This window comes from Podospora pseudocomata, chromosome 4 (assembly GCF_035222375.1).
Source record: "Podospora pseudocomata strain CBS 415.72m chromosome 4, whole genome shotgun sequence".
NCBI classification, from domain to species: domain Eukaryota; kingdom Fungi; phylum Ascomycota; class Sordariomycetes; order Sordariales; family Podosporaceae; genus Podospora; species Podospora pseudocomata.
This window is the reverse complement of record NC_085888.1, coordinates 2,095,626-2,106,534: the sequence shown is the minus strand read 5'-3', so window position 1 is coordinate 2,106,534 and position 10,909 is coordinate 2,095,626. Positions and strand designations below refer to the sequence as shown.

General features: G+C 53.6%; 4 protein-coding genes across 4 annotated transcripts; 2 read left to right on the top strand and 2 right to left on the bottom strand.

The window, feature by feature from the left end:
* Window positions 1–1,273: 1,273 nt before the first annotated feature.
* On the bottom strand, window positions 1,274–3,925 carry QC762_408520 (uncharacterized protein; the record flags this gene model as incomplete). The annotated part of the gene is made up of 2 exons (XM_062890307.1): window positions 1,274–2,863; window positions 2,897–3,925. 2 exons carry the CDS (start codon window positions 3,923–3,925, stop codon window positions 1,274–1,276), a joined length of 2,619 nt encoding a protein of 872 aa, XP_062743623.1.
* Window positions 3,926–4,646: 721 nt separating this feature from the next.
* Window positions 4,647–5,924, top strand: QC762_408523 (uncharacterized protein; the record flags this gene model as incomplete). Its single annotated transcript, XM_062890308.1, has 1 exon — window positions 4,647–5,924. The coding sequence occupies one exon, from the start codon at window positions 4,647–4,649 to the stop codon at window positions 5,922–5,924; it is 1,278 nt and encodes a 425-aa protein (XP_062743622.1).
* A 191-nt stretch (window positions 5,925–6,115) lies between these two features.
* On the bottom strand, window positions 6,116–9,892 carry QC762_408525 (uncharacterized protein; the record flags this gene model as incomplete). Its single annotated transcript, XM_062890309.1, has 2 exons — window positions 6,662–9,892; window positions 6,116–6,613 (listed from the first exon to the last, which is right to left on the bottom strand). Exons 1-2 carry the CDS (start codon window positions 6,968–6,970, stop codon window positions 6,116–6,118), a joined length of 807 nt encoding a protein of 268 aa, XP_062743620.1. The 5' UTR covers window positions 6,971–9,892.
* On the top strand, window positions 7,392–9,846 carry QC762_408530 (uncharacterized protein). Its single transcript, XM_062890310.1, has 2 exons — window positions 7,392–8,729; window positions 8,789–9,846. Exons 1-2 carry the CDS (start codon window positions 7,912–7,914, stop codon window positions 9,282–9,284), a joined length of 1,314 nt encoding a protein of 437 aa, XP_062743621.1. The 5' UTR covers window positions 7,392–7,911; the 3' UTR covers window positions 9,285–9,846.
* Window positions 9,893–10,909: the final 1,017 nt, after the last annotated feature.

The following is a 10,909-nucleotide window of genomic DNA, read 5'->3' as shown; positions in this document are numbered from 1 at the left end:
GGGGAGGGGGTTTGTTAGGGTATACTGTTGTTCAGGTTTGGTAATCATTATTGGGGATACAGTTTAGGATGGAGGTTATCAGGTTAGAGTTTTGTATTATATAGGGGTGTTTGGGTGTCATTGGCAACAAGGCAAGGGAAACAGGTATAGCAAGCGGTCTCATGGGATATACTAGAGCATGACAGCATGACAGCATGGCATGATCGTGGAGGAAGCATACACTGGCATGAGAATACCCTCATATATCGGAAGCATTGTGGTGTATAGTGAGCATACCTTAGGAAATGCATCATCAGCTTTCGACAGCCCATGTATGTCTTTGTTCGATGTCTATACCTACTAGGTATTTTCCTTTACAAATACTTTTCAACAAATGAATACAGCCTTGGTTTTACAGGTACCCCGCAGAAAGTCAACATCGTCATCACCATGCAGAGAGCTTGGAAGAACCCGGAGTCTTACTTACCCCAACTTCTCCAAGTAGGTTCATCATGGCACAGTGCGATGAAGTAACCAATCATTACGCTGAATTGAGGAGCGGGAAAAATCCAACTGACCTTGTGACCACTCTCACATGATGTTGAGAGGGGAGTTCAATGCTGTGGGAGAGGACTGGGAGCTGGATAGAAATGCAGATTAGACCCCCACGGATGACGTTGGTGCCCGAACGTGTACCTGGCGAAGTATAGAGAAGTCAACAGGTTGTCATTTCTCCTGAGTAAGTCACCATGCTGCGGATATAAAAGAAATAGACCTTTGCTGATAGCCAGTATGCCTGAAAAAGATCGTCAACAGGACTTGAAGACAACATGATAGGTATTCAGTAACAGTTAATAGACCTTTACAGATTGTCGAAAGGCATTGAAAAGAGAGCCCAAAGGCCTTGAAAAGATAGTCGAATATGTTTTCTATCATCTTTTAAGCCTTTCATTATGCGTTGCAGTCTGTATTATTTTGTCCACGACGTGGGGTCACCAAGCAAACCTCAAATCACAGAAGTCATAGTTGAGCACTCAAGTAAACAGTCCACAGAAAACATCATCAACGCTTCCACACTCTGCTTTATACTTCAAAGCTCTACCAAACAATGCTTGGACCATGCAAATCCCCAACATCAAAAAGCTCAAACGCCATGCCAACCACATGCAAAGTCGTAGTATACAAACAAATGTACCCAACCCCCAAACCCAGAATAACGGCCCACGGATGCGCTGTGTATCTACTGTGTGTGTGCTGTATCATAAACATCATTTTCTACCCCCCTTCCTCTCTTTCACTTGACAATAATCAAATCATCGTCATCATCATCATCCAACATCACCCGCCTCCTGCTCCTGCTCAACACACTCGCCGCTGGCAAAGCCGTCCCACTGCCAACCGAAACCCCCAACCCTTCTCCTAAACTATCCCTCCCCGCCTCTCGTATCCCCTTCTCCGTTACAAATCTCGTCTTTTTTCTGACTGGAGATTTGTCGTCTCTCGCTGCCCTGGAAGCAGCAATCAACGTTTCCACTTCCATTTTTCTCCCATCTAGGCGTTCCCCCTCCCTCATCCTCCCCAATTTCGTCGTCAACCCCGATCCCCATCCCAACGCCACCTTTGGCTGTGCCTTCTCCGCCACCCCCTGGACACTCGCACTCATAGTACTAACCGTCGAGCTACTGGCCGAAGACACCGGTCTCTTCCTCTTGACAGGACCCAGCTCCACCTTCGGCGCGTCCTGCCCTCTCCTCCCCGTCAACCCCAACGCGGCAGCATCATACCTCCTCTCCCTCTGCTGACTCCCCATCACAGCCCCCCCATCCAAACTCCCAAAACTCGTCCCCACCGTCGACCCAAAGCTCCCACTCACATTCACCGAGCTCCCCGTCTGCGGTTGTGTTTGTGAAGACCCAACAGTCGAACTAGTAAAACTCCCCCCTCCTTGCCCCCCCTTTCCAGCGGCCCTACTCATGTAATCCTTCCCCGCCCCACCCCCCCAACTCCCCAACTGCCTCGCAATATCCCTCTCCTTCTCCCTCTTCAACAACCTCCTCTTCAGCGCCTCCTGCCTCTCCACTCGATCTGCCATCCCCATCTCATCCCCATCATCCCCATCCGCCGTCCCCCTACTGACAAAATACTTCGTCCCCGTAAACCTATCATACCCCTGGTTCACATCCTTTTCCTTCTTCCCATACCACTCCCTCGAATTAGCCTTCTTCGCCCCATCCATCCCGCTCCCAACAGTATTGTTCAACTCCATCCTCCCCCCCCTAGCCTTCCTAACCGCCTCGTTCGTATGAAACTCACAATACTCCGTCCTCCTCCCATTCACCCACCCATTACAAAGCTGCCCATCCTTCTTCACCGACTTGCAGTACCCCAAATCCCTCGCCTTCCCCACCTCCAAGATCGTATCCTCATCACTATTAATCACCAGCCCAAACCTCCCCGTATCCTCCCTCCCCTTCGGCGGCGGCAAAACACTCGGGTTCAGAATCGCCACCACCGTCCCGGGCGTCAGTTTGTAGAACCGGTCAAACCCGCTGTTGAAGAGAAACAGCTCGACCTCAAACTGCAAATCAACCAACGTGAGCACCATGTACTTCCCCCTATCAGACTGCGTCCCGCTCGGTCCGGGCCGGTGAGACCTCGGGTCGGATTTCGATGCCAAAATCGCAAACACGACAATATCCGACTCTACATCCGGCAGACTCCAATCAGGGGCCTTGACGTGCTTGAGTAGGTCTTTAAGCTGGTATATCTTCTTTGACGAAACCGCCCTCGCCAAAACAGGGTGGGGTAATATCCGTTTAGAGAGGTGAAAGCTAGAAAAGATCTCGAAAGACGAGTCACTCGCGTTGTTGTTGTTGTTGTTGTTGTTGTTGTTGTTGTTGTCGTTGTTGTTGTTCGCCGGGGCAGAAAACGACGAGCTGACTGATGACGGGCCAAGAAACAAGTCTGACGAGTCTGCATTTGGGTTCTTCGTGGTGATGGTGTTGCGCAAGTCAGAAGCAGTCCGACTTCTCCTCAGGTATCCCGTCGGTGCACCGGTAGGCGCAGTGGCAGTGCTGTTTGTTCTCCCAAGCGCAGACAACAGCTGATCTCGCGAGAGCTCATCCGGCTTATACGGCACCTCTGGCAAGTCCTCCGCTTTGGCTTTATACTCCTCCATTTCCTGCCTGCCAATGCTGAACGCTGTGCTCCTCGCTTTTTGGACTCTCTTCGCTTGTTCCTGACGGGCGGCTTCCTCTGTCCTGGCTGAAGCAAGACGCTCGTTGAAACTGAGAGGGCGGGCGGCTTCTGGTGATTTCGCGCGCCGGGGAAAGTTGGACATGCCGCTCCCGCTCTGGGTCTGCTGGTGGTTGTTGGTTCCCAACTGCCTCTGACTTGCCGGTCGCTTCAGTGACATCTCGGTTGCTTTTCGTCCCTTGTCAATGCCTAGCAGAACTCGTTTCGGAGAGGCGTCCAGATTCGACATTGTCGCCGACTTCCGGACCGGCGAAGCTGGAACTTCAACAGGGGCTTGTGTTGGTGGTCTTTCAATCCTTTCCCGGGCCAATGCCAGTCTTGACTGAAAGGGAATCTCTCTCGTAACGCCTGCTCCAACTGCTCCTCCATTTTGTGGCCCAGGTTCTGACAGGGAAGACGCTTTTTTGTGTGCCCTTGCCGCCTGGAGCTTCTTCAGCTTCAGCTTTGCCTGAATCGCCTGAAGCTTGAGCTGCAACATCTCCTCATCCTCCTCGTCGTCGTCCAGGTCCATTGCGCCGTCGTACATTGGTTGTTCGCCCATTCCCAGGGATGGTTGCGATCGCGAGTTTCGGAGTTTGGAGGGTGATGGTGAGGGAGAGGAGCGGTCAGCCAAGCGACGCAGTTTTTCTCGTCCGCCGGGAGTGCTGAGGAGGGCTTCGCGGGGCGATCTCGGGGGCCACTGGGCGGCCATAACTTTGGGGGGGTGGTAGTCGCACGCCGGACTGCGTCAAGGGCTGCCTTGGTGTGGATTTCGATGTGCGCAAATAACCAATTATTCCCTGGGACTTGGTCGGGAGAGGGTGGGTGAGGTGAACTTGGGCTTGTTTATTTGGGACAGATGTATGTATGTAGTAGGTATTATGCAGGAGCAAGCGCATATGCAGGAAGAGTTGTTCTCTGCCAGCTCCTGCTGTGCCAGGGTTACTGCCCGCTATATCGACCAATTACTGTGGGACATGAACGACATGGCCGGCGGGCTGCAGAAGATCATGTACCCAGGCGATAATCTGTTTTCAGGATTGAGTTATGTTGTTTACTTTCCAATAGAGGTATCGAAAAAGCCGCTGTAGAAACCCGATAAGCCCAATGGCTGGGTCGATAAGGTGTGTGTTCTGGGTACGTTGTGTGGTGTGGGATGTCCGGCGGGTGTGATGCCCGTGGGAGGAATTCGTGAAAAGCTGGCTTAGCTTTAGTGCGCCCGCTTGACAGGGGTTGGAAGCACTATAGCGCGACGCGTCTTAAAACGGCCGAGACGCGTCTTCTCTTTTAATTGCAGGGGTTGCGCTTAAGCAGCTACTCTTCTCTGTACACTATATTACAAGAAATCTACCTGCGGTATCTCTCTTGGACCAATGCGATAGGCATAGAAGGGCGATTTTGGATTTTGGACTTCACATTCATTCAACCGTACTATGGCGCGAACACGATCAAAAGGCGGCCCTGCCTCGACGAGCGCCGATAAGACCGCTTCGACAACAGCCAAAGCCGCCTCAACATCTACATATACTCTGCCTGCCGAGTCAACCAACCCACCGAAGCTCTTCGTCCTCCCCAAGAACACCTCCTCCTCAGCACGCATCATCACCCTCGAGAACCCTCGATATGGCAATCCAACCCGATATCTCGTCTGCCCAGAAACCGGCTCCTTCTACGAGTTCACCAAAGCCGCACCCCCAAACAAATCCACCCCCCGAAGCTGGCTGCTCTCAAGCGAGAAATCCGAAAAGGAGCCCTCTCTAGAATCTCAAACCATTCAATCCCCCGACCTCTACCTCGCAACCCCCTACGACCCCTTATTCCTCCTCCTCCCAGCCCTCTTCAAGTCCTCCTCCAACTCCAAATCCGACAACCAACAACGTCAATACCTCTCCCTAGACGACTACCTAGACCTAATCCCTAACACAGACCGGCACTTCTCTGAGATCCTCACCCTCCCCAACAGCCGCATCGAAAAAGTCCTCGAAGCCCGTCTAGCCAGCGTATGCGACCTTGTCGAAATGGGCGACGACAAAATGTACCGCCCCAACGAATCCAAACTCTCCACCATCATCCTCTCCAAAGCCAGCAAAATGGCCGAGAACCTCCCCCCAAGCATGGAAGAGAAGTTTATCAAAAAGGCGTTGGAGGCGCCAGTCATGGGGGTAGTCAAAGACCAACCACCACCAACCACCTCCACCTCTTCCCCAGAAGAAACCGCCTCCCCATCCGCCTCAGAGTCCCAATCTACCTTCACCACCAGCAGTGGTACAACCCCCTCAACAGCCGTCACAACCCCAGCCACCGAAGAAGCCCCCGAACCAACTTTTGCCCCAGCAATAACCGCCTCCCCAGCCACCATCTCCCTCCAACGACTGCGCACATCCCTCAACTTTATTCTTTCATCCTACCTCCCCCCTTTTCTCTCCAAAACCGTGCTATCATCCCTTCCATCTGAAACGTTCACAGAATTGGAGGAGTATCTGACAAAACTGTCCAAACTCCGGACCGAAGCGGCTGCTTCGAGAAATATTGACATTAATGGAGGGAAACGCGCCAGAGACGAGGACGATGATGAGAGGCTGGAGAAGAAGCGCAAGATGGAGCAGGAGGAAAAGGTGAAGAAGGCGAATACGAGCAGGGGGGTGAAGCAGCTGGCCAAGGTTAATACCGCGGGGATGATGAAGTTGTCTGCGTTTTTTAAGAAGGCTTAGGTTGTATGATGTGTGTAGAGGATCAGGTGTATATGTTCGGTAACTGTACTGCATAAGGCGTTTGGGCAGGATTTATTTTTTTATTTTTTTGGAGGGGGGGGGGGGGCGAAGGGGTAAAATCCGGCGTTGAAATTTATCAGCCTGATCAATTTTATTTTCTTCCTCAATATTTAGGTGTGATATGACCTCGATCAAGTCTCCTTCTTAGCCCCCCTCGTCCCGGGCGCCCCAACCCGCCCATACCCAAAACCCCCCCTCCCAATCCCGCTCGTTCCTCTCGAGGAGGTACTACTCCCCCCCCTGGCAATCCCAGTTCCGGTTGTAGTCCTCCCAGCAGAAGAGGTGCTCCTAACCAACCCGGCCCCCCTCCCTCTTCCCGTCGTGGTCCCCCTAGCCAACCCCCTCCCCCTTGTCGTCCCACTACCTGCTGACACCGTCCCAGCAGCGCGCTTTCTTTCTTCCTCCTCAGCCTTCCTCCTCGCCTCCTCCCTCCTCCTCTCTGCCTCTCTTGCTCTGCGCTCCTCTTCTTGCTGTTTGAGGAGGGCTTCGTGCTCCATGTCGGCTATGTCGCCTGATGCACCTTTCCAGTTTGGGTTGAGGATCAAGCGTTGGTTGTGTTCGGTTTGGGAGAGGATGCGGGTCCAGGTGTTGAGGAGGGTGGAGGCGTTGGTGACGGTTTGGGAGACGGTCTGTAGGAAGTTAGCCTTGTGGGTTTGACCTAGGTAAGGGGTACATACACTCATGTTGCCTTTTGCTCGCTCGAGGGTTGAGATTATGGATTCGATGGCTGTGTTGATTGCGCGGACGCCTTGGAGTTCGCGTTGGAGGTTTACTTCTTTTGTTTCCGGGTCGTCCGGGGATGAGGGGGCGGCATTGTGGGTGATGGGGGTTTTTGGTTTGGAGGGGGGGTATTGGGATTGGGATTGCTGGCGGGAAGAAGGGGGTGGACGGGAGGGGGTGGTGGATTGGACTTCGGAGAAGGAGAATTCATCGTCTGAGGAGGGGGGTAGTTTGGGGGAGGAGGGATAGCGGTGGTGGGAGGGCATGGTGATGTTTGGTTTGTGTGTGGGGTTGTATGTTCTTGTGGTGGCGATGGTGGCGGCGGTGGTGGTGGTAGTGGTGGACAAGGCTGAGGCTGTCAGTTGTATGTCTCTATTTCAGCGTGTGGCATCCGTAAGGCTGGACTATGTCTCGGTTTTGATAGTGATTGACGGCGGGCAGGTCTGATTCTGGTAAGGCTCATGGGATGACGTTGATGTTTTTGCTGCAGGTCCAGTTCGACCACCCCCCCACAAATGCGCTGTTACAGCGGTATTGGCTAGCCAAAGTGGTGGGGGCTGGCCGCTGGGGTTCCATTGGGCAGGCAGGGCTGCAAAAAACGCGAGACTGACACGTCGAAAGCGCGTCTTAAGAGAGAGGACAGGGATAGGATGGAGATTATTGTCCAATCAATCCTCATCAAGGGCTCCCAGTCCCACTTGTCCCAGCCCCTTCTTTGCATCCGCCCGTTTTCCTGCTCCAACCTCTCCATCCAGCATCACAATTTTCCAATCGTGTCAAACCCTGAGACTTGCCAAACGCTTCAGTCCTCCTCCATAACCCTCCCATATTTTATTTTACTAGGGAATCCTAGGAGTTGCTGTGTTTGTTGCCCCGGTGCGAGTCGCTTGTTTGACCTGTCAACATCAACACGATCACCTGCTACCTTGCGCGATTTGTTGATTTGAACATCGTTGTCGCTGTCACGCAACCTCACCTCGCCGTCCAACCTCTCACCTTGCGACTCTTGGGCTCTTGCGACTCTCTTTGATCCGTACCACCACCCGCCGCCGACCACGCATTTTCATCCCGCCTGGGAGCACCCTCACTTCGCGCCCACTCCATTCTGCGCCCTCACAATAACAACAACAACAACAACGACAATAGTCACCTGCTCCCCACTGCCAATTCAATTGACGTCTGTCTCTCTATTCAAAGCAATCGAACAATGGCGGAAATCATGGAGCCACCCTACCCGGCGACTCCTTCTCCCAGCTCCAGAGTCAGAACTCCTCCTGCCCCTCACCTGGGCTACTCCGACTCCTACGAGCCTTACACTCCTCGCAAGTCATCCCGTATTGCCAACCGCGCTGCCAACCGAACTCCCTCTCCCAGAGTTCCATCATTGCGTCGCCAACATCAGCAACATTCCGACCGGCCCGAGGAAACTTCAGAGGGTTCTCCCAAGTCAATCAACCAAAAGAAGAAGTCGACCATGGGCACACCAAGCCTTTCCCCTCAAAAGAAGCGCATCGCCGCCATGGATTCTCCTCGTCGCACCCTCACCGCCGCCAGTGTTTCCGATGCCGCCTCTGCACTTGGCTTCACCAAGAAGTCAGCCGGCCTTCTTGCGCCTCGCACCACTGTCGCCAGCAGCAGCACCGGGATGCTAATCACCCCCGCCAAGACCCCCCAGAAGCCTCCTACCGAGGAGTCCAAGGCCAAGGTGGAAGCGTTTGCCCGCACCCTGTTCCGCGCCGAGGATGAGGTCATGCCCTCCCCTAGAAGGGCCCGCACCCAGGCCCACACCTTGGACAGCTTCACTGAGCAAGGCTCGGATGAGTCGTTCCATATCCACGTCGACTCGCATGAGCGCATTCCCGAGGTCGACCGCAGCATTGACAACCCCTTCTATGTCGAGCCCTCAAGGGCCGCTGCCCCCTCGGCTCCTCGCCGCAGCCAGCGCCAGATGGTCAGTGTTCCCGGCGAAGGCCAGATCACAATTGAAGAGGCCATTCAGCGCGAGGATGGTTTGGTCACCGTATTGTAAGTCGTCGCTCCCTGTTTGTGTTCTCATCAGTGCACTCGGCTAACACAAGAAACAGCCGTGGCAAGAAGCAATTCCACCTCTTCAAGAAGCGCGCCTCAGAGAATATCGAGGGTGGTTTGGAAAGTGCTGTCGAGGCGCCCGTGAGAAGACTCACCCGCGCCAGTGTCAAGCCCAGACTCCTCTTCCCTGTTGCCAAGCCCGATGTGCCCGCCATCTCGATTGAAGATGAAGAGGCGGAGACCGACATCGAGGACCACGTGGTTGAGGAAGCCGCTCAAACTCTCCCAATCACCCCAGCCGAAGCAGTCGAGAAGGTTCCCGGTACGCCCGAGGCCCCGCGTTTTGCTCCAGCCTCGCCGCCCACCACAGTGCGTGCCACTCGCAAGAAGGCCACGCCAACAGCGGCGTCGAGGGGCAAGCAAGCCAGCAAGCAAGCCACCATTAAGGGCTGGCGCCAAACCAAGGCCGGCGTTTCCCCCACGACCACCAGCCAGAAACGGTCTGCAGAGCCTCTGCCTGTGGCCGGCCCATCAAAGCGTGCTAGGATTTGATTTGGCTTAGGTGTTGTTGGCGCAGGTTTTCGGCAGAATAAACTCCCATCTGAATATTCGACGACAAAGTTTGGCGACATTGGTTCGGAGTTTGGCAAATGCAATTACGGGTTATCTTGTTTTGGGTTCTTTCTTTTCGGTACAGGTTAACAGCATGCATTCTACATTCTCGTTATTATTCTTCAGCTGGGTTGTGAAGCCATATTAAGCTCACGACATAAGAGTTTTATTGCCCTTTTTTCGTTTCTTTTTTTTTCCTGTCCTTTCTTCACAACGACGACGGGGATAACCTTGATGACACTAGTACGCAGGGGTATCTAAAGGGGATGGGGGGAGTCCTTGAACACACTTAGTTGCTATCACACTTGAGGTTTTGGGCTTGTCTAATCGTAGGACATGGGGAGTCTATGAAGGGATGGATGGGATTGATTGATTGTTGGGTCATGTCAGAATTAGGAAGAATCGGGTAGCTGGGAATGCGCTACGTCAATATTTGTAGATTAGTTGAAGCACAGCAACAGAAGCACAGGCAAGCCAATCAAGAACATTTTTGTTGTTGTCACTTGAACTCATTCGACTTGACTTTAATCCCCACTCGGGCGTAATCGATTATGAGTGACCCCACCCCCGCACTTCTCCTTGGGCTTGTCAACGAACAACGCTGCCCAGTCGACCCGACATGACCAGGCTAAAAAAAAAACGTCAATGGAGGGGCAGCTTTCGTGTTGCTGTTAAGTAAACCTGACAAACCATTAGATAAAAGGCCGAGTTCCTTTTCTTCTCTTTGTTCACTTTTTTTTTTTTTTTTTTTTTTTACTGGGCTTTTCTTATCAAAAGAACTATATACTGCTTGTTATCTCTCTGCCCCTCTTGCTCGTTTCCCGTTTGTAACCCCTCAGCACCAATCTCGAGTTTCGACGATAGCAAACAAGCAAGCAAAGAAAAATGCACATCCTAGTCACCAACGACGACGGGCCTCCCTCCCCTCACTCGTCCCCCTACGTCCACTCCCTTGTCCGGACCCTCCAGGACTACGGACACACTGTCAGCGTCTGCCTCCCGCACACGCAACGCTCATGGATAGGCAAAGCGCACATGATCGGCCAGACGGTCAAGCCGCTCTACTACCGGCCCCCCCCCCTCTCCGAGCCGGCCGCGGGGTTGGTCCACGAGGACGAACGGAACGACAGCCACGGCACCACGCACACGAGACCGTCGTCCGTCCCTGGGACGGAGGAGTGGATCCTCGTCGACGGGACGCCTGCGTCGTGCGTCCAGATTGGGCTGTACCACTTTTTTCAAGACCGCGGTCCGGTGGATTTGGTGGTTTCGGGACCGAACTACGGGAGGAACTCCACGGCTGTTTTTGCGTTGAGCAGTGGGACGTTGGGGGGAGCGTTGGAGGCGGCGGTTTGTAAGCGCAGGGCGGTGGCGTTGAGTTATGCCTTTTTCACGAGGAATCATGATACTGAGATTATTTTGAAGGCGTCGAGGCAGAGTGTGAGGGTGATTGAGGCGCTTTGGAAGCAGTGGCCGGAGGATGGGAGTGTGGATTTGTATAGTGTTAATGTGCCGTTGGTGGAGGGGTTGGAGGGGGGGAGGGTGCTCTGGACGGGGATGTTGCA

Bases quoted from the DNA above. Each gene is read 5' to 3' on its own strand.
- QC762_408530 (XM_062890310.1), top strand. From the start codon at position 7,912: ATGGCGGAAATCATGGAGCCACCCTACCCGGCGACTCCTTCTCCCAGC. The intron at 8,730-8,788 runs GTAAGTCGTCGC...CACAAGAAACAG, and splicing joins GATGGTTTGGTCACCGTATT to CCGTGGCAAGAAGCAATTCC.